The 22539-nt window shown below is 57.8% G+C and overlaps 1 protein-coding gene across 2 annotated transcripts; it reads left to right on the top strand.

Annotated features, from left to right (window-relative positions):
- The first annotated feature begins 8080 nt into the window (after positions 1–8080).
- On the top strand, positions 8081–21150 carry LOC115344381. Of its 2 annotated transcripts, none has more exons than XR_003924512.1 (2): positions 8081–8356; positions 12381–13062. XR_003924512.1 is itself a non-coding variant. In XM_030021585.1 (2 exons), exons 1-2 carry the CDS (start codon positions 8299–8301, stop codon positions 20596–20598), a joined length of 687 nt encoding a protein of 228 aa, XP_029877445.1. In that variant the 5' UTR covers positions 8081–8298; the 3' UTR covers positions 20599–21150. The 2 variants fall into 2 exon arrangements, 1 of the variants encoding a protein (XP_029877445.1); XM_030021585.1 differs by lacking the exon at positions 12381–13062 and adding an exon at positions 19970–21150.
- The last annotated feature ends 1389 nt before the right edge of the window (positions 21151–22539 follow it).

Below are 22539 nucleotides of genomic sequence, written 5' to 3'. Positions count from 1 at the left end.
TTGTTCTCCAGCACGGAGAGGCAGGAACACATGTGCGAACCACATGGCGATGGGTTTGCCGGCCAGAAAGCCGTGCCGGAGCCAGGTGGGGACCGGGCAGGATGCGCCCGGGACCGTGGGGCATGGGATGCCCACCCGCAGATCAGATGGGCAGGGAGGGAAGCGATAAGCCAAGCATCCCGCTCTGTTTTTAACGCACCGATGAACGAAAACGGGGCAAAGCTGTCTGCAGACATATGGCGGGGCTGGGCACAGCGGGGGGAGCAGCCCCTGTCTCGCGCAATTAATTTGCCTTTGCCGCTCTGCCACAGCAAGTGGCAAACCCAGCTGCTTTCCTTGGCCCCTTTGATAAATCCCTCCACCCCGCAGGGGTTTGTGCTGTGGTCTCCCACCACGGGATGCACTTGCCGGGGACACAGGGCTTGGGGCAAGCGGTCCCCGAGCCTCCCTCCGTGCCAGCACCCCAAACACGGGTGCTGCACAACAGCCTGGTGCCACCGCGGGAGTCACCCCGGGAAAAAGCCAGTACTGGTGATGTAAAGCCGAGTCCGGCAGAAGGAGACGGCCGCTCAGCTGGGCTGCATCTGCATGAGGCTGGGCTGGCAGCCAGCGAAGGTAAGTGAAAACTTCTGCTCCCATCCTAACCCTCCGCGGCTCTTTTGGTGAAGGGTCTCGCTAGCGCTTTTCATTAAATCCCCCGCGTGCTTTTTTTTTTTTTTTTTCCTGTCCCAAAAAGGTTGTGGCCCTTTCCTGGCTCCATGAGATGACAAAAAGCCTCTTAAAAGTCTACTGTCGCCTCTTGGAATTAAAACCAAAGGCTCCAGGGGTTTACTTGCTGGGGGAGCATCCTTTAGGCTGCCAGTAGAAGACGGCACTCTCTGCCGTATTGCAACCCCTAAGGTCAACCAAAAGCTACATCCACCTGCAATCAGCTCTGTGTGCCAGTGTGTGGCCCGTCACGCTCCTGGGGTGGCTCGTGGCCATCGGGGGGGCCCAAAATTGGGTCTCAGCAAGGCTGCCGGTCCCGCTCTGCCACGGCGGGACGATGCCACAGGGGCTGGCACGGCACCGGCCACCGGCAGAGCTGGGTTTGCCTTGTTGAGAGGAGGCTGGGGAGCGGTTTGGCTGCAAGCTGCCCATTTGTAATAAGAAAAAGAGCTTCTGGTTTTCTTGTTGGCTCCCAACCTCCCTTCAGGCTGGGGGGGTCAGGCACGGGGGGGTTTCCCTGCCGGAGGGGCAGCGGGGGGCTCCTGGCTGCTTGGCTGCCAGCACCCAGGCGGCATCGCTGCCTGGGAGAGAGACAGTCGTGTGCCGACGTGCCTCCTCACCCCTGAAAAGGGAAGGTTTAATTAGCCAAAGCCCAATTACAGCTTGGTGAAATATTGCCTTAAGTCCCTCTCAAGGACAGAGCACGGAGCATCCTTGGAGCGACTGTCTCTCCCCCTCGTTATCTTTCTTCAGGCTCATCCAGGTCTTCCCCCAACCACTTCCAAAGGCCAGAGGTGCCCGAGCAAACCCGGGTGATGCTTTTCCCCCTCTCTTACCACCCACGAGGAATCACCAGAGCCCCCAGAAATGGCACAAGTTAAACACTCGGTGTGAGCTCCTACCTTCAAACTTTTTATTGATTTTACTAAAAAGCATAGGTAATTACTTTCCCGACAAAGACAGTAACACAGTAATGGTAAGTTATAAATAACGATGAATAAATAATACACATTGGGAAAATATCATCCCGACTGTTCACGGCCAGGGCTGAGCGCATAAATAAAGGACTGCAAGGAAAAGCCTGCGGGGAACAAAAGGGCCCCTGCGACTGTGGGCTGGGACCGTTTTCGGAGCAGGGGATGGGTCCTGGTGCGTGGCAGAGCCCGGCTGCTGCGGGGGTAGGTGAGGGGGGACCCTGCACAGCCCATGTTGTGCTGGGAAAAGTCCCTTTTGAGGGCGAAAGGGAGGAAATTTGGGGTGGAAATCAGGATTCGGGGTTATTGGTGCTGACTTCAGCGAGGGGCTTCACTTCACCGGGAGCCATCGGAGCTTTCTTCAATAGACGGTCTCTGTAGGGTGGAGAGGAATTTGTGCCAATAAGGCACGCTTTAGAAAATTCATTGTATTTTTTTCAATGGAAAAAGATAGAAGAGGGGAAGAAATCATTTTGTTTGAACTCTCTAGGCCAGCTTTGCTGAGAAATTTCTACCTTGGGCCACTTGGCAAAAGCTAAGCCCACGTCTAGAGAGCAGGAAGCCGAGGGCTCCCGCAGTCCTTGAGCCCCTGGTTCTCCTTGAAATCAATGGGATTTAGGCACTTAAAAGCTTTTAAGGATGGAGGCCAAGGTCGGCTCTCGTGCAGCAGGCGCACAGGCGTGCTCTTCCCTCCCAGCCTCTGCTCGGTGCCTCTGCCAGCTCCGAAACCACCCATTTGTTCTCCGTGACGGAGGGATGGGAAGATCAGCTCCATCTCGGACCGCAATTTAAAAACTGCCGAGCATCTTCCCCGGCTGAAGCGTAGTAAACACCGGGCAGCTCCGGGCTTGTACACCCACGGCAGAGTTTTACCATTCAGGGGAAAACTGCTCTCTTGATTTAGACAGCCGGGGAGGGACCGCCGTTAATACCTCCCCCTTTTCCCTTACTCAAGCCTTGTGCCTGCTTGTACTATCTGCTTCGGATGCAGCCTGTGAAAAATGGGGAGTGCTCTAAAAAATCAGCATCTGTGCTTTGCAGGGAGTTATTCCCGTGGGGATGGGGCGCAGTTATTCCCGTGGGGATGGGGCTCGGCCGGACCACGGCATCCAAACCAGGTGGTTCGGATGTTGCCCTCCTCCCGCCTTGGGGTGGGAAACGATGCCGTTCCCCAGCGCAGGCTGGGCCAGGATCAAACCGCAGCCCTTTGTACGTACTGGGATGGACGGAGCCCGCTGGTGTCGGCGATGCCGGTGCAGGTGGATCGGGGAAGGATGACTTGTCAGCGCTGGGGACGTGCACGGCAGTGGGGTGGACTGAAGGGCTCAGGGACACGCGGGGCACGTGGCCGGGCACTACGTGGATCGGGGCTGCGGGGCCACCCCGGTGCTGTTTGCGGGCTCCTGAGCAGAGATTTCACTTGGGTTTTGGCCCCCAGATACCCTTGAGGTGTGGATGTGGCCCAAAATTGCCACTGGGCACCTACTTGGGGGAAGACTCAAAGTACGCCAAAAGCACAGCTCCGGGGTAGGAGGGATCCAGCATTCCCCAGACTCACAAAAAAACTGATTTCCATTACTATCAAAGTGTCCCAATCTGGTTTTGATTACACTCCTTGATTTCCATGCCTGTAATTTCTCCTAATGCCTCTCTCCATCCGCCCCCCCACCCTCCACTCCTTTTTCACTTGCTAATCCCCAGCCTGGCGGCTCCCAGCCTCCCTCCCTTCCCTTTTTTCTTTCTTTAACTGTCTTTCCAGCATGATCCATCACCCTCACTGCAGCAGGGGGGATTCATGGCAGTGGCTGAGATGAATCTCTGGTTCCTTATAAGGACGGACCGAAGGAATCTCCGGCGAGCGGAGACCACGATGTCCGGGAAACTCGATCCCTCCTCGGGATGGAGCCACGGCAAATTCGTGAGACAGTAAAAATAGACCGTGGTTTCCCTCCCTGAGAAAGAAGCAAGATTTTGTACAATTTAAAATAACACTGGCAGGGCCAGGCAGCGGGGAGAAAATCGCTCCTCGTGGCACATATAATAAAGGACATAAATATGTCTGCGGCAGCTACATTATCAATATTTTTCTGCTTAAGATATTGATTGATTCCACATGCCAGGGGCAGGGCTGGCTTTCTTCTCACCAGCCCGGCTTTTGGGAACTGATTGATTCAGTTTTGTTGCTGATGGATCAAGAATTCTGCTGTTAGGAGGAAATGAATGTCAAATCCGTCGTGGCATCGATAAGGATGGAGCAAGGCAGGCAGTGTGGGCTGAAGCAGGACTGGGGGGGGGATGTATATTTTTCCTTGACTCATAGCTGGGCTTTTTGCTGGTTTTATTTTTATTTTGGGAGTGGACATTTATTTTAATTGCTTCAATGCTTAGCCAGTTTAGAATAGAACAGAACAGAACAGAATAGAATAGAATATTTCATTTGGAAGGGACCTACAACAATCATCTAGTGCAACTGTGGGATGCTTTTCCGACTGGTTTTCCGAGTGCGTGTAGCCCAGACAAGATCCAGCAAGTTTTTTTGCCTCCCTTTTCCCTTCTCCCAGCATCTGGCCTGCACCAAGCAGGGATGATATTGGCGGCTGTGCTAGAAATATCGCCTGCTAACTCTGCCGTGCCTCAATTTCCCCATGTGTAAAGCAGGGAAGCTGAACCCTGCCTCTCTCACCGAAATCTGGAAAGATAAGCTGTTTATTTGCCAAGTACTCAGACATAGTGGGGCTCTATTTATTAATTGGTGAAACTGGAAATGTCGGTTTGCAGATCAGGGTGTTTTCTGCTCTTCTGGTCCCAGGACTCTTTTCAGGCTCCGTACGGGCACGTCAGCAGGTTGTTGTGAGGACGGGGACATCCAGCCATCCCGGCCGACTAACGCAGCCCCGGGACATCGCTCAGCTTTGCCAACCGGAGCTGGACAACCATCCGCAGGGCGTCCGCACTCCTCCCCAGCCAAACTTCAGAAAACCCAGAGGACATCCAGGCAGGAAAGCTTTACCCCTGCTCCTGGCTGGCAGGACAACAGCTGAGGCTCCTATTTCGAGATGAGATTCCCTTCTTTGCTCCCCAAAACCTTTGCTACCGGAGTCACGAAGGCATCAGCCGCCGTCCCGCTGCGGCCACCTGCACGTTTGCACCGGCCGCTTCCCGCGGCTCAGCCCCGTCCCGACCCTCTTCCGACAGCAAGATCCATCGCTGCGACTGCCCCGCTGCCCATCGCTCATCCTGCCTCCCCGGGGGACCGGCCCTAAAGGTTGCAGGTCTTTAAATCACCTTCATTTCCCCCTCCCAGGCATTTCTGGCAGCGAGCGAAGTGGGGGGTGGCTGGTTCGGGGCAGGAAGAAAGGGGCAAGGGCTGGGGAGGGGGGTCCGAGCCCATTCCTGGAGCGTGACGAGGTTTCTGTGAGGCTGGTTCAGGGAAAAGCAGCTCCGGCAGCGCGGGGGCGAGGGGGTGAGCCAGCCTGATGGTTGTAATCTGCCGGGGATGTGCGGAACAGCTGCAACGCTCCAGCCCCATTTATTTTCCTTCTCGCCGGGGGTCCCCCGAGTCCCCTGTTCAGTTTTGCTCTCACTGAAGTCGCTGGTGAAATCTTCATCGGCTGCTGAGCGGGGCCAGAGTGAATGGAATGCCATTCCCACACCTTCCTCCATCCCATCCCCACGGAGACTCCCGGTGCACCCCGACACCATCCAGCCCAGCCCAACCCAGCACCCCTTCCCTGCTCAGAAAGGGGAAATGATGCATCCCTCCTCCCGGGGTCGAATGAAGCCTTTTCTCCAAGATTTCCTCAAAGCCAGGTAATAAACAGGGTAATAAACTCGACCAGATTACAGCTTCGTAATGAACTCAGAACTCTTCTCGCAGTGACTGTCCATCCCAGCATCTAAAGCCCTTCGGTGACAGACAGTGCCCTTCTCTCATGGATGTGGGGTAAACCTGAGCAGAGGGAGCTCAAATATAATCCCATTTTCTCCTTTTATACACCCAAATCACAGAGCCCACGAAAGTGGAAGGAGAGAGCAGGGTACCACCATGTCAGAGGGCTCCTGGCTCCTGCTTTTGATTAAAATGCAAAACATTTTGGAGCACTTAGTGGGAAACAAAGAGATCTAGAGAGCTGCCTTCATTTTCCTGGGATAATGATGCTGTCGATGATGTCAGCTAATGGGGGGGGGGGGTCTCAAGTGACCCCCAACGGCCCCATTCCTCAGATCACCGTGTGGTTCCTCCAGCCCCGTCTCCCTGATGGATGGCCCTTTTCCGTCGCCTTTAGCCAGGGCAAAAGGTGCTGCCTGCGCCTCCCCCCTGGGATTTGGGGTGACTTTGGGCTTTCCCTGCCTGGGCCGGGTCAGGGAATGCTCTTCCACCCCATGGGGTGAGGAGGTCAGTGCAGCTCTGGCCACTTGGTCTCTACAGCCCAAACCTTTGCTTTTATCAAGGGATATGGCTTTTTGGGGAGCTGTCTGGCCACGTTTCCCTCCTCCCCATTCTGGTCCATGCTCGCCTTGGCAGACCCCATCCATCCATCCTCCTGGCGTGATGCTCTCCGACATCCAACGCTTTCCTCTCGCACCCACCCAACACTCCCCCGGTGCAGGGGAGGGGGATTTGACCCTGGCAGAGCTGCTGAATAGGGCTCCTTGCAGAGAAAAGGGAGAAAAGGGAAGGAGAGGAGGCCAGGACTGCAAATGAAGCCCGAGCTGCCACTCAGAGATACTGTCCCTATGGCAACTGCTTCCAGCGCCCCGGCTGCAGCATCCTCTCCTTTTCATCTCCTCCTCTGCGCATCTGTGCACAAAAGAGGGGCAGGAAACCTCCTGGGAGGGTGGAGAGGGGCTGGAGATCAGGTGCCATCGCAGGGCTGCAAGAAGAGGTGGGAAATCAGGGGGGTTCTGCCCGGAGAGCTGTGGGGGGAGCCAGCTTGGGGGCACAGCAGAGCCGTGACTCCCTACTGCAGCCCCACGTGCTGCTCTGGGAGATGTTGAATGGCCAGACCCCAAATGTTTCCTTCCACCTCTCCTCTGCCATCCCCAGGAGGCTGGTTTTAAGCCTTTGTGTCACCAGATAGAGACGCCTCCCCTCACTTTTTCCCCAGATTTCCCATTTCTCAAAAATCTTACATTTGGGAGGATGCTGGGGACCTTCACAGCCTGAGCTGATGACCCCAGCAATGGTCAGACAAGCCTGGAGATGGGAAGCCCTGCAGTGTTGGAGCCCAGCTGGATTGAATTAAGGACTTCTAAGGTGGATGGGAGACGGGACATGATGCTGGGAGGGCAAAGGCATTGCACCTGATACAGAAGCAAAACTTTTCTGAGTGTCATTGGGATGTTGTTCTAGAAAACCCATAAGCTCCTCACTCCACCCTTTTGAAAGCGGTGAAGGTTGGAGCCTCAGAGCTGTGGTGGGTCCTTCCCGGAGCTCGGCTGGATGCATTAATCAGCAGCGATGTGGTTGGGAGAAATGCATTTCCATCCATCTCCCTGCAGGAGAGTGGCTCTGATCAGCACCCGGCAGCGAAGTGCTCGTCAAGGTGAAGCTCCCAGGAGCGTAATGGGGAGAGGGGCTTCTCTGCGCCTTCCAGGCTCATTAATATTCCTGTAGGGAATAAATCCATGCTGTGAGAGAGGGAGTGGGCTGGGGGTGAAAGATGTGGGCAAACACATCTGCTGTCCCTTGGGGAATTTCCCCCCTCAGCCCCAGCAGGAGGGTGAAGCAGGAGCCATCGTCCCTTGGGAAATGTTAAACTGGGGCTGGATCCAACTTCTTCCACGAGCAAAGTGGGTGCTCGAGGCTTTCCATGTTTATCCACAGGGAATCTGGCAGAAATGAACCCAGAGATGGGGAGGGCATGTGCAGCATGCAGCGGAGGGCTGAACTGCAGCAGATGAATGCAGTGTACTGGTGTGAGACTGGGCTGACTGGGACAGCTGCTCTCGTCCCCATTAGGCTGAGCCTGGCGTGGCTCTGGAGCGGGTGCTCGGTGCAATAGTCGCCCCCCCATCCCCCTCAGTGTCCCCAGAGCCTCTTCCCAGCAACTGTGATTGAATCAGAAGGGACCTAATTTCCCAGTCTGCTGAGATGATGAGGTAAACTAATTGCTGCCTTCATTCCCTATGCAAATCAGCCAGCCGGCCAGCCCTCCTGACAAAGCCCGGAGCATCTGCAGGAGCGGGCTGAAAGCGGGGCTGGGAGCTGCCCCGCTCTCCCATTTCGGGTGGGAGCCACTGGGTTTTGTGCACCGACTTCTGCTAACCCAGTACCGCTGCACGCATAGCATCCATACGTGCCCTGTGTGCGTGGTGCTTACAGCTCTGTCCCCCCCAACACCTTACCCTGCCCGTACCCAGCCCAGCTCCTGCCCCTTCAGTTCAACCAACTCAATTACAGTGTTTGTTTTTTTTTTTAATTAACTGTTTCCCAGTGGGTTAGGGCAGGTTTAGTGGCTGTTTGCTGGGGAGTCAGCTGCCCAGCTAGGGCAGAGCCAAGGAGGGAAAGGAAGGAAACCGTACGTTGCAAACATCTTGTGCTCTGGAAATCAGGTGAGAGCTTTACAAAGGTCAGATAAATGAAGATCAATTGGATAAGGGTAATCTGATTGGGATGAGCAGCGCTGTCTCCGCGGGGAAGCGAGCCTTTCAGACCTGCTGGAATTCTCCAAGTAAGTAAACAATGCCAAGGACAAGGAGGAAATTGGTAAAGGCAATTTTATTCTGGCTTCTAGAAGGATTTTAATGAGGTCCATAACATGACAGCAATAAAGAAACGCAGCTGGCATTTGCAACAGCGCGCTGGGCAAGTGGGGGAGCAGCAAATCCACCTGGGAGAAGCAGTGCCTGTTTTGGGGTGAGCGTCTCCTGGGTTTGCTTGGTGGATGTGGCGAGGCCAAAGGCAACCAGCCCCGGGATGCTTTAAAAGGGGCCACAGCTCGGAATGCACGTGAAGGTGGATCCCTCCAACCCCTCAAGGTCTGCACCCAGGTTTGGTGACCTGGAGAAGTCCTGTGCTGGGCTGGCGGGGGTTCTGCCAGCCCCGTGGGATGGGGAAAAGTGGGTGGAGGAGGCTCTAACTTCTTTATAAACCGTGGGTGGTTTGCTCCAAGGTCTCCAAGAGCTGCACGGCCCCATCCTCGCTGCTTCGGAGGAGCAGGGGAGGGATGCTGGGGCTGCGAGGCCGAGCCTTCAGACTCCCCGGGGACACGCGAGACATGCTGAAAGCAAACAAACCATTATCCGCCGTTCCTGTCGCCGAAAGCCTTCCTCTGTGTCCGCTCAGCCGCACACAAACAGCACAACAAACAAGCACGTGTGTGCAGGGAGGGAGCTGAGGGCCAGGGGAGCCGCCGTCCCCGCGACTGCCTTGGTTTGGGGTTTTGGCTGAATTTCTGCTGGAATTGGCTGAGCCGAGTGCAGGAAAGCTAGGAGGTCTGGGGAAATGCTCTCGCAGCCAGCGTGATGGAGAGGAGGAGGAGGGTGCGATGCTCAACGTGCGGGGCAGGGAGTGAGCGAGCTTGGGGGCTGGGTTTTTGGCTGAGATGTAGGTCAGAGCTGGGGACGAGCACCCTGGTGTGTAGATGTAAGGAATTAAACCAAGCCCCCGTTTCACCTCTTGTGCTGATCAGAGGGTGGTAAGAGCAGCTCAGGGTGGCTTTTCCTTCACCCACCTCCATCCCCTGGCATGGGAAGGGGCAGGGGACCCATTTGCCACCGTTCTGGGGGTGGTGGTGGCTGGCTAAGCCCCCAGCCACCTCCTGCCCACCCCCAGCAGGGCTGGGGACCACAAACCCCCTTATTTTGCCCTCTGGGTCCTGCTGGCAGCTGGGGAAGGGATGGACATGGCAGCCCTGGCTGAAACCTGAGCTGCGGCCACTGGCAGTGACTGATCGGCTGGGGGCTGGCTGCTGCTTTTGAAAATCTCCTTGTTTTAAAAGCATTACGGCTCCCTGGCTAATAAAGCGAGGGATTTGCTGAAGCCGCTTGAGGTCCCATTTTCTCTGGAACCCATTTCCATGGCATGAATCACCGAGTGGAATGAACTCAATTAGTTCAGACAGAGGCAGGAGATAAATCAGGGTCCCATTAGGAAACCCTGAGGTTAATTTATGGCCTCGAGCAGCGCTGGCTGTCTCCCTTCTCTCCCCATATGCAACCTGCTCCAGAGCAAGCCGAGAAGCAGGGTGGGATCGCTGTTATCTTTCCCCGCCGTGGAAGATGCACCGGAGTTATTCAACCAGCTCTCAGACCTCGCCTTGACCAGATGACCCAGATCTGGAGAAGTAGAGCAGCTTTTCTCCCAGGGAGCCTCATTCACCCATTTGCTCATTCATCCGTCGCAGGTTTCCTGCAAAGGGATGCTTGGAAGAACGCTGTAGCCTTCCAGGAAATCTGGGCTGGAGCTTCCCCTCACAGCAACCTATAGTCTGGATGCTGGAGGCTTTGCCCTGTTGAATCCATATATAGGTGATGAGCTCCTTGGGCCGCATCCTGCTTCCCCTGCTTGCAACCTCAGGGGTGCTTGTTGGGTGATTGGATCCCCGTTAGTCGCAGAAGTGCTGCTGGATGCTCTCCCTGAGCACCCACTGATGGAGGCAGAGCTCCAGGAGGAGGGAGATGAACCTGGATTTGGTCCCTCTGACCGATCTTTCAAGCCTTGAACCAGCAAGGAGAATCTGGACAACACTCTTAGTCATATGATTTAGTTTTAGGTAGTCCTACAAGGAGCAGGGAGTTGGACTTGATGATCCTTATAGGTCCCTTCCAACTGGTGATATTCTATGACTCTATGCAGCGAGGTTGCTGGGTGCTCGGTGTGTGCCGTGGAAGCTGCGTCTCTAGCCCGGGCATCAGACCGAGATGCTTCTATGAATAATGTAGCTGCTCTGGTCTCCTTCCAGTCAATGGAGAGGGACAGGAATCTTCCGGGGACAATTTATACCTTAGGTGGGCTGAATCATTGCCCGGGAAGAAAGAGGCATCTCCATCCCTTGCTGAGGGAACTTAGGGCAGGCAACTGCTCAGGGCACACACCCAACCTGACTTACATCCCTGAACCAGGATTTTCCAGAGCACATAGGATGCCAAAAGCCTGCCCTTTGCTGTACAGCCAACAGGAAAACCCTTGGAAAAGCCACTGGCCAGCTCAGGGTGCTTGAGCCCTGGACCTGAACTTCTCCACAAGTGGTTTCCCTGGAGCAAAGGGCTGCCTGGGAGGCTCCTAGGGAAGAGTGGCTCCTTCCATGCTTGTTTTCACCGGGAAGGTGCTTGGTGCAGGGCATTCCTGGCCCTTGGAGGCTGTCGGCTGTGGTGGTCCCATGGGGATCTGTTCTCTGGCTCAGGTCCTGGAGGTGGTTTTGCTCTGGAGGTCCCTGGTTGCTGTCACTGAGCTTGAAAAGAAACTGCAGAGCACTAATGGGCTTCTTCAGACGAGTCCTCCCGGGAACAGGGCGAGCAGGGTGCCTGCCTGCTTTGTTCGCAATGGGGGGGCAGAATAAAAAATAAATAGACGGTACATTTGAAACATCAGCATCCCAGGGATCTAATTACAGAGCATCCCACTCCCTTCCTCCTACCCATTCTGCTGTGGCGTCGCGTTGTAGCCCCAAAGGCTTTCGGGGAGCAGGAGACGGCGGCAGAGGGGTCTCCGGCCCCGCTGTAACCGAAGCGATGCGGTGCAGGCTGCTGTTGGAGTAGCTGGTGCCCGGCGGGCAGGAGCAGACCCCAGCCCCATCCCTGCGTGGGGACAGACTCCTCCGGGCTCACCGTATCCCTCATCCAAGCCAGGTCCTTGAGGCTGCACAGGTGGGATAATGGGGGACTCCACTGGAAAACAGCTTTTCCCGTGACATCCTTTCTCTTTTTAAGAGATGTATTTAAAAACAGAAAAAAACCCCATTGCCCTCTACGTGAACCCACAAATTCAGAGCTTTCAGTCGGTTTTGGCTAGAGGTCTTTGCTGAGGATGGGAATGTGATCCACTGTGTCAGGTCCTGTCTCTGCAGCTTGAGCGCTTGGCTGGATTATTCCGCATAAGCAACTTGCCCGAAACGTGGCGGCTGTTCCCTGCTCCGGTTTTCTGATATCCCCCTCGGTTGGTTTTCTGTCTGCCACTGTTGTTTAGCCAGCCAGCTCTCAGAAACCTTGCACTGATGCTTTCTGCAGCTTACCCTGGGTCAAAGGCAGCCACGCTGTGGGTTGCTCTCCTGTGTCTTCTGCTCATGGGAGGTTTCCTTGGGACACCCGGGGTAGGGAAATGGTGCCGAAGGGTGCAGGTGGGATTGCTGGCAGCACGGCTGTTAGTTAGTCTGTGTGCTCCCGTGTTGCTTCATCTTTGGGGCTCTGCACCACAGGTCATCCCCCGCCGCGGTGCCTGTGCCCACCGCAGCCCCTGCTGCCACTTCGTCTGGCTCCGCTCACCCCGGCGACTGCCGCAGAGGAGCCGGGACCCCTCGTGAGCAGGGACCTGCTCCCAGTTCAGACGGGGAAGCTGCGGGGTGAGGACCTGCGGGCGAGAGCCGTGCCACGTGGCTCAGCACCCAGCCTGCTAACGCCCTCCTGGATATCCCATTTTCAGTACCTCCGAAGGATATTAAAATTAAAACAAACCATCCTGCATGCTTTTCAGCCCCACAATTGTATTTAATTAAAAAAAAAAAAAATTGAATTGGTGCAATGCTTCCATCTGTACAGAAACCCTTGAGCCCAAAGTGGTTTGAGCGGCGAATTGCTCTCCCCGACTCTAACCACGTCTGTTGGGCAGAAAGCAGCTCGGGCACGTTCCCCTGGAGGGAAACCTTCCCTCGTGTCTCCTCCAGCCGCTGTCCTTTTCGGGGCTCCTCCGAGAACGCGATCGCCCCTTTCCTCCTACGATGCCACGTGGGGACCCACCTTCGCCCCTTCCCAGGTTTGCGAGGTCCCGCTTTGTCTGCAGCCGTCGGGGGTCACAGTAAAACAGGAAACCTTGGGAAAAGCTCCCATGAACGTGTCCCCGGGCTGAAAGCAGAGGAATCCGAGAGGGCTCGGTCATGCACGGGAGCTGTGCAGAGCAGGGGGGGTTTGGGCAATCTGCTGTGAGTTCCCAAAGATTTTAAAGCCTGAGGGGGATTTGGGGAAAAGCAGCAGCTTTGCTCCTGGCTCCTCTGGAAACAGCATCTCCCCCGTCCCCGACAGCTGCCCGCGGCAGGGATGCTTTCCCCGGGAAGAGCTATAAAAAGGAGGGATCAGGGTCCCCTCTGAGGCCAGGCAGGGGTGACAGCTTGGATGAAGTGTGTCGTCCCCCCCTCCAACCTTGGCCAGCCTCCGGGGTAGGGTGCTGAGCATCACTGGGCTCAGGGAGCTCTGGTTCATCCTGACCATCCCCATCCCTTCCAGCTGGTGGCAAGGTGGGTCGGAAAGGAGCTACTGCCGGCTGTATTCACGTCACCAAGCTCTGGGGTCACCGTCACAGCAGCAGAAGGACAGTGCGGAAGGATGGGGGGGGGGGGGCACGCAGGAGGGACGAAGGTGACCCCACCGCGACGCCTGGGCAAAGGCAGAGCTGGCAGCAGCGAGGAGGGTCGGTCGCATCTGGAGGGGTTACGTGTATTTACCGAGGCGTAAACTTCTGTAATGCTCCGTGGCTGATTCGGGCTTATGATGTGGCCAGGGGAGACGCTGTCAACCCCTCGCAGTGAGAACCCCAAAATCCCCCTCCGCAGCCCCACTCCCCCGCTGCAAGACGCTGGCAAGTGGCGTTTTGAATAGCTACACTCTCGATATTTATTAGTCCTCATAAAACCTCCATTCAAGGGCCCTGGGGAGCAAAGCTGGTGCAGCGCAGACTTCCGAGACGTCGCCTGGGGAAATAACCGCCCGGCGGGGAGGTTTGGGAGCTGTGGGGGAAGGAGGGGGCAGTTACTATCAGGGCAAAAATTCCCTCCAGTCTTTTTTTGGCTTTTATTATTTACTTAGCAGCTTTTGTTTAAATCTTTTTACTGTCTGTATAAAGAGGCTGGGAGCATCGCTCTGCTTTGATGGCTGTCAGCATTCCTGGGCGGATCAGCTCCCAGAGCGGCTGCTCCCGGAGGCATGAAGGCAGTTTGAATGGGGAGGACTCGGTCTCTCCTTGCCCAAAACCCCACGCGTGGAGGGTGGAGGTCCCAGACCTGGTAGCATTTCTGAAATCCTGCTGTTCCCGAGCCACATCCCTGTGAGTGATGGGCTGGGGAAGAGCAAGGAGGGTCAGAGATGGGGGGAAGGTCCCCCCCCCCGGGGGCTGCGTGCGTCTGGGTCAGGTCCATTGTGCTACAGGTCCTGGGTGATGTTGGGACACTAATAACCCCCTAAAGCTGCCCAGCACCTGACCCTCCTGGCAGGATCTGGCCCCCCAGGACCCACCTTTCTGGGCATTCCACATCCCCCCAGCCCTTATCCTGCATCCTCAGCCTCCCTCCTGCCAGACCCGGTGAAACGCTTCAATGAAGGCTCAGCTTTGGGAGAGGGGAAAGCAGAGGTCCTTGTGATACGTCTATTTAACTGGCAGCGACTACAAGACTTAATTGAATTAAATGATTTAAGGATTTCCCCTTCACTGCAGGGGAGGTGAGGAAGAGCCGGTGGCTGGGAGCAGGGGGCGGTGTCCATGTCCCAGCATCGTGCCAGCTCCTTGGGACAAGGGTTTCTGCTCCCCCCCCCATGCTGCAGCACCTTCATGGACCACTCATCCTTCATCCCAGCAGTAAAAAGAGACTTTCCCTTCTGCTCCCTCACCTGCAAAGCAATGACCGGTGCTGGGAGCAGCTGCCTTGTCCCATGGATTTGGCTTTGCAAGGTGAGGGCTCTGCAACCCCCCCCTCCAAGCCGCCCCCAGTCCCTCTCATTAGCTCTGCCACCGGCCTGCCCGAGTGCTCAATTAGCAGCAGTTTGGAACCTAAAGCTCCATCCCTAATGCAGAGCCTGAGCAGAGGCCGGCAATAAACCCCAGCCAGGACCAGCGCTCCCAGCTCCTGAGCAGTTTTGTCTGTGGTTGAGTGTGACCTGCTCCCTCCCTTGGCAGGGGATCTGGGGGAGCTGCCCCCCCCCCCCCCCCAAAATGCCTCTGCTGGAGGTTACACAGCAGTGCCCCAAGCTGGGGTTCCCTCCCCACCCGCAGCACCCACCTGGTCCCGGTGCTGTGGGGACCCTTCCTTGGCAGTGATGGGGTTGGGGGGGGCACGTGTGTCACCCCTCTGGTGGGGAAGGTCTTCTCCAGGACACGGCTGGGTCCCCAGCGTGTCTAACGACCTGTGGTGGCCAGGGCTGACCTCGGCGGGGACGTGGTGTCCAGCCGGTGTCTCCGGAGGAGCGGATGAATGCAGGCTTTCCCCGGGGGCTGAGCCCCCCCCGCTCCCTCCCCGGGACCCACGCAGCCCCCCCGAAGGTCTGGCTCCAATAAACTTCAAAGCCTCCTCCATGGGCAGCCATTAGCCGAAGTGTTTTTTCATCTCCGTTTCACGGTCAGACTCATTATTTCTGCTTGCTTTCTGCCAAGGCTTCCCCAGATCGCGTGGGGCAGGGATGCCAGGGGGGCTGGGGGGGGGGGCACCCCCCTGCCTCGCCTGGGGCAGCTTCACAGCTCTGCCCACCGCAAAGCAAAGGGGAGGACGGGGCAAGTTGTGGCCTCGCCGTGCACGGCCAGATCGGGGGACAGCAAGGAGTTATCCCGTAGATGAGAGCATCGGCGGGAGATAGGAACCGGAGCCGGGGGAGATGCCTTCCCTGGAGCCCCCCGGGTCCGCCCAAGCTCAGCAGATTCCCCACGGGGCAGGATCAGGCCATGCCTTTGTCCTCCCAGCTTTGGGGATGTTTCAGTAGCAGCTTTCGGTCGACATGAAATTTGCCGCAGGGTCTGGGAGCCCAGCTGTGGGGCTGAACCCCGGGGGCTGCCCCAGTGGGACCCCCCCCCTCCGCCCCAGCCTGCCCCCAGTGCCCAGCCCACAGAGAACTGCTTTTCTCAGCATCTTTTCCCCAATACTCTGTGATCTGTCTGAGTGCAACTGAGTTAAGGATGGATTCATACGGCCCCCGAGCTGCCTCTTTCCCAGTATCCGCGAATTAAACATTATGTGTGTCAGTGGGGAATTTAGGGAATCAATTGGCAGACAATTAAAGTGCATTGAAATTTGGGTGTACGGAGAAATAGGCAGCAAAAAGGTTTAATCTCAAAGAGCTCCTGGTTGTTAACGGTGCCAGGGAATGAAAACGCTGGGAGAGAGCCATGGGGGAAGTAATACCTGGGGAGCGATGGAGATGCATTTGGCAGAGAAAGCCCCCGGCCTTTTAGAAGCTGGAGGAGTTAAAGGGAAGAGCTGGAGGCGACGGGACGCTCAGCCGGGGGGGCTGGCTGCCAAACCCCCCCATGGGCTGCCCGGCCAGTCTGCTAAAGCCAGCAGTGGGGCAGGTTGTACTGGTGGGCAAAGAGCAGGGGCTGTGTAATGCCGCGATGCCTGCGAACCCCCCTGCCAATGCCTGCGAACCCCCCCCCCCCCCCCGCAATGCCTGCGAACCCCCCAGTTGGCTCTCGCTGCCAGCACTGGTGATTCCTGCCCTGACTCACAGCGAGGGGGCCCTGCGGTTTGTCCCCCCTCCCAGCGCTCTGCCTACGGGACAAAAGGCAGCCTGGGGCTGCCTGACCTCGCCGGCGTTTCGGGGTGGTTTCTTTTCACGGCAGCTTCCACAAAGCGCCGGATTGTTCCCCCCCCCCCCCGGCCCCGAGCAGCCGCCAGCTCCAGCAACGTTCCTGCCTCCTCCGAGACAGCAGAAAGTCGGGGGGGGGGGGGGGTTTTTTTTTCCAGGGATGGCTCCTGCAGCCGACATTGTCCATCCAGCTGCTGGCTCAGCATGGCCTGGCGCTGGGTGCCCAGCACGGTTTTGGCTGGGATGAGGATGCTCTGGCTGGTACCGCTTCTCCGGAGGGCTGCGTTCACCCGGTGCACATCTCGGGGGGGCTGCAGAACAGCATCCCCCCACCCCATCCCTCCTGCACGGCCACAGGGGGATGCTGGGGATGAACTGACCTTGGCAGGGACGAGGGGACCGTGCCAAGGATAAGGTCACGGGTGAAGGACGTGAACGTGTTACACACACACGGACACAGCCTGGCTCGGCGGCAAGAGGGGACTCGGCAACGTTCGCCGGGAGCCGATCGATCTGGCAGCTCGGAATAGCCAGGCCAGGCTGGAGAGGCATCCGCCGAGGTCACGCAGACAAGAGCAAGCACCTGGGACTAATTGCACTAAATAAATGAGCAATTAAAGACGTTACAGGAAGACTAAAACATCCCAGACCTCTCCCTGACCCCCTCATAGTTCCCCTGGAAACAGCCACCCGGCTGACAGGTCCGGGATGCTCAGCCTGGCTGTTCCCAGCGGGATGGGGGGCATCGCGGCCCCCCCGGGGGCAGAAGGGGCGCGGGGGCACGGCCGTACGGGCAGCTGCTGGCGGCAAGGCGAGACTGAAGTGCTATTGTCCCAGGGGCGGATGGGCTGCAGCGGGAGAGGGCAGGATTTATCCCGGCACGGGATGCGGCGTGCACCGAGCCCAGCCTGTTCCCCTGCAAGGATTTTGGCTCAGGGCTCGGGGACAGCGATGGGGCTGGTGGGATGCGGAGGTCTCGGTTGGGGACCACTGGGATGCACCAACTGCATCCCCCCAGACCCGATCCCCACCTTGCTCCGAGGCGTGCAAAAAGCACCAGGAGGGTTTTTCCTCCTTGTGGGCACCCCAGCAGCAGAGATCCCCACTGAATCCTGGCCACGTCACCCCCAAAACTGTCAAATTTTGCTTTTTTTTTTTTTTTTTTTTCTTCCTGCAAATATGCTGGGGACTGTTCCTGCCCTTCCAGCAGACCCAGGCAGCAGCACAGAAACGCTGCGACCCCCCAGCAAAGCAGCTCCCACCAGCCTCACGGGGGTCCCAGGGCTTCCCAGGCCCCCAACCTCCGCCACCCCAGGGTGAACCCCCCGTTACGGGGCCATGCCACGGCTTCACCCTCCCTTGCCGTCGTGCCAGCGCGGAGCCGGCTCCTTCCAGCGCTTCCTGTAACGCACCAGCTCAGATGAAAATGCTTTCAGAGCCCGTGGGCGGAGGGGAGCGGGGCTGGATGCAGCCCGCCATAAATCAAACGTCGACGGCAGCAGGGAGCCATCGATCACCCAGCCTCGCGCGGGTGGGCTCAGCCACCCCCATGGAGCACCCACGGCCGGTGCTGCCTTTGGGTGGGTACAGCAGGTTGGTGTTGGAGAAGCCGTAATGAGCAAGGGAAATGATGACCGTGCCAGAAAGGGGAGGGGGAAAATGTCAGACATAAGTCCAGGGTGGGCTGGGCGTTATTTTGGTGTCTGTGGGACCCCCCCACCCAAAGCTACGGGGTGAGAAGGTGCTTATTAGAGGATGCTCTTGTGGCTCAGGATACAAGCAGCTGTGGGGGTCCTTGGGGGGGCACAGCTGGGCTCCACTCCATCCTGGAGCTGTTCCCTATCGTGTGATGGGGAATTAATGAGCAGTTAATGAGGCAGAGAGTCCAGCTCCGTTAGCCCTCCTGGCTGCTCTGGAGGGCTCTAAGGTAGGTGGGGGGTGATGGGGATGCTGCAGCAGCACACAAACCTTGTTTGGGGGTTTGTACAGCTCCTAGCACTCCAAAAAAATTTAATTTAAGTCTTAATTTTCTGCAGCACTGCAAATCCTCGTCAGCAGGGGAAAGGAGCAGGGGCTGACAGCAAGGCTTCTTGGTGTGCTGGGGCTCAGGCTTCAGGTCAGTGCTGGTGCGGGATGGGGCGCAGCGGGACTCATCCCCTCCAGGCTGCGTTTTACCTGCTGCTCGCCCTCCAGAGCCCCGCTTGCTCCCCCCCAACACACTTAACGAGCAGCCAATTTGCTGGGAAGGAAATAAAAAGGTAAGCAATTAAAAAGCTGGTAGCCACAATGAGAGAGGGTCAGCAGTTCATGTGCTAATGCAAGCAGATTTTGTTATGATTCATTAAGTCATTAACTCCCTTTTAATTGGAGCTTCTTTATGGAGATGCCATTTTACCTTTGCAGAGAAAACAGGAGTTAGGAGCGAAGGGAGGATGGGAAAGACCCCCCACTCTGGGGGAGCCCCAGATCCCCCCAGGGTTTTGTTTTGGTGATGGAGACCCAGCAGCCCATTTACTTTGCAAACCTGGTGCAAACCAGAGGAAGGCGATGGCGAAGGGGATGGGGAGCAGTTGGAGGACGCAGGGAAGATAGAGCAGCTGTGGGTTTTGGGGGGGCCGACGTTTTCCCTGGCCCAGCCCCAGCCTCCTCAGACCTGCTGGCCGGCAATTACCAGTCATTACAGCCTTCCCGGGAGCGGCGTGGGGCTTAATGGAGCCGGTTTCAGCTGGCTGCTCGCTTCCACCGAGGAGGAAACTTTGTTAAGCGGCGATAACCATCGAGGAGAGCTGAGAAACCCTGGCCCCGGTGCCCGCGGTGCTGCTGGGACCCCGGGCGGCAGAGAGCCGGGATGCTCCGGTTCTGGCTCACCGGGCGTTGGGGAGCCCAGCGCAGGCAGCTACAGCTGGCTGCTGCACAGAGCTTGACCCCAGATTATTCCCTGATGGGATTAGGGATAATCCTGGTTTTCTCTAAACCCTCCAGGATTTTCCATCCCCAAACCTATGGCCGAGCCCTGCGCCTGCCCGGGGGTCCCAGCCCAGCCCCGCTGTCTGCCCGGGGGGTTTTTGCTTCTCTGGGGTGAGTCAGGTGAAGTTGCCTGAATGAAAGACAGGCTCAATTTTAAAGCAGATTAATTAAACTGCATTACGGGCCTGTGTGGACAGAGTTCAGAACGAAAACAGCCTTAATTCGATTTCTCTGACTTGCAAATCGTGGCAGGGAAGTCAGCTGAAATCACATTAAGGCCGTTTCCACTCTGAACCGTGTCCTCGCAGGGGTTTAATGTAGTTTAACTAATTTAATTTAAACGCTTATTGAGACTAACTGGGTTACGTGCCGGGCGCGGGGCTGGAGCCGCCGGGGCTCAGGCTGGGACCCCCGCGTGGGGCTGGGCAGGTGGGAACGGGGCAGCAGCATAAGTCCCGTCCTGCCATGTGCAAATCAAACCCATGCTTCGTGCTGGAAAAACCTCATTTCTGCCAAAAGCCGCTCTCCGCTCGGGTGGTTCTGCCACTGCATCCCTGTGGATCAACGCCTGCCTTCACGGCCCCGCATCCCTGGGGTCACCGGCCGCCGAGCGCTCGGATTCTCCGCAGTTTGCAAACTTCATGCCATAAATTTTTCAGGGGCAGCGCTGGTTGGGGACGCCCGGTTGTGGAGAGCTGGAGAAGAGGAGGCTTTTTGTTCCCGTGCCGTGGTGGCCGGAGCTGGGCCAGGCTGCCCAGCCCCGGCTGCGCCGCTTGAGGACAATGAGCCGCTTCTTGAAGCCGCCGTTTCTTTGCCCCATGGAGGAATGTCCCCCCGAAATGTGGTGGACGGCAGCAGCCTCGTTAAAAGAATCGAGCGAGGGGTGCAGCTCGCTGCCATCGCCCGACAGCGGGGTCTCAGCCCGGTGCTGTTTCAGGGTGCACCTCCACGGCCGCCTTCGCCTCATTCCCTGGGGCAGAGGATGCTCCTGGCTGCTTCAGGGCTGCTCAGCCCCCTCCCCTCCATCCCAAACCCAGCAAGTCACCGGCCACCGAGGGTTTGTGCCGTGTCCCCCAGCCCACGAAGCCGGGGACGGTCTCAGCAGGCAGCGGGGAGACACATCGGGTCCCCACACGCCGCCAAGCAGCGTGTCAGTCCGTACCGCCGGCGTCAGCCCTGGCTGAATCACCCGCCAGATATTCCCCGCACAAAGGACCCATTTTCCTCTGGTTTTGCAGTGCGGGTGTCACCGGCTCCAACCCGGCGGCTCCCGGGGCTCCCACCCTAAAACCCGGGCCCTGGACCAAAAATCCCCATTGCCACGAGCCTTCTTCCCTTTTTTGCATGAATGCAAAATGCTCGTTTTACATAGTGAGGAAAAGGGAAGGGGGCTGCACAAACCCAGCAGCGAATGCACCCGTGACGGCTGCTATGAAATGCAAAGCGCGGGACGATGCCGGGCAGGGAGGTGCAAAGCTCCAGTCCCTGGCTCCATAAATCCCAAGTTTAATGATTGAATTGTGCCCTGCGTGAATCTCACGTCAAAAGGGAATAAATCTCTCGGTGTTTATAGCCGTGGCTTTGTCACCAATTAGGATGTTGTTATTGGATTAGATGCAAGTAGATAGAAGCCTCCCAGGGCAAAGTCATCCTTGGGGGAAAGCCCAGCGGCTGGTGGGGGATGCAGCAGGACAGCGTTGGGCCATGGGGGGGCTGATCCTGCCGGCTGGGCTGGAGGTGGAGGCGGATGCTCCCGGGGTTTATCCCTGGAGGGAGGCACATGGCTGAGGATGGGCGCGGGAGCACCCAAAATTCAGCTTTACATTTCCCGCTTACTGCGGTTGGGGGTTGCCAGGATCTGGCCCTCAAACTGGTTTGCGGTGACTCGGTGTTTTGGGAACAATGATCGTAAGGAGGGCCAAGTCTTGCTCAGGGCAGCTTTTAGTGCTTGGCCGTGGCTCCCTGGGGCACCCCCGTTTCAGCTGGGCTTCAGGGGGGTCCCCGGCAGATCCAGCCGCCACCGAACACCTTCACCTCATCCTGGTCCTCGTCGGCATCCGCTTCCCAGCGCTGCTGAGGCACAAAAGAGCTTTTGTGGCCTCGGAAGGAGCGTTGCCAGACACAGGACGGGGCTTCCACTGCACATCTGTCCGCACAGCTGTGCCGGGGGCCCTGGGGACCCCAGGAGACCACAGGGGACCCGGGAGGGGGTGACCTTCCCAGGCAGGAGCTGCTCCAGAGCGGCTACCCCAGGCTGGACACACAGGTGCGTGCAGGTGAGAGCTGGGGATCGAGGACATCAGCTGGGACCTGCCCTCACTTTTAGGGTCCCCATCCATCACCCCGCTCAAAGGGCAGCGCAGGCAGCCAGGAGGCTGCGGCACAGGAGCCTCCATCGCCGGGTTGCTGAGCAGCTCCGTGCCTCAGTTTCCCCACATGGAGCAGAGCAGGGGGGGAAGGGGACCCTCTGAGCTCGTGGAAGGGACACGATGCTCCCTGATTGCTCCTGGGCTCTGCTGGGCCCTAAAGGAGGGGGGTTCGGCACCATTTTCATCCTGAGATGCTGTTCAGGGAGGACGTGGCCTTGGGGGGGGTAACGCAGTCCCTTGTGCCTAGTGGTGTCACATCAGAGGGAAAAACCCACCAGGGAGGGTGCCACGGTGGGGACAGGACAGGGCTGCCTCGGGGGAAGGCGGCTCCTCTGGGGGGTCTCCCTGGGCAGAAGGGTTTGTTTTGGTTCCCCCCCCCCCCCCCCCCCCCGCCACTCCTCTCTTTTTTCCCTTTCAATCAGGATTCCTGGAGCCGATGGGAGAGTGCTGCTTCCCTCTAGCGGCATCGGCCCTTCTGCTCGTGGGGTTGCTGGGCCGAAGGGGAGGCTCAGGGTGAGGGAATAAGGGGTCTTTGTCCGCAGCGGGACGGGGGCTGCCCTGGGGGGGGGGGGGCTGTCTGGTTTCTCACGCCAAAGGGGACAAAGCGCATGGCGGGTGTCTGCCTGGTCCCGGGGCAGGCAGGCAGGCGGGGATGTAACCAGACGTCTGGGGTCCCTCCTTGGTATTAACACCGCTTCCCTAAAATCCATTCATTCGCCAGCATCCCCTCGACCACCACCCCCCCCCCGCCCAGGCCCTGCTGCTCCTCTGCCCAGGTACCGAGAAAGGGCAGTTCCAGGCCCGTTTTCTCCCGTGACAAGCGAGGAGTGGGCACAAGGCTGGCCCACCCTCCCCGGGTG

Source organism: Aquila chrysaetos, chromosome 8, assembly GCF_900496995.4.
Source record: "Aquila chrysaetos chrysaetos chromosome 8, bAquChr1.4, whole genome shotgun sequence".
NCBI classification, from domain to species: Eukaryota; Metazoa; Chordata; class Aves; order Accipitriformes; family Accipitridae; genus Aquila; species Aquila chrysaetos.
This window is presented reverse-complemented; position numbering and strand designations above follow the sequence as displayed.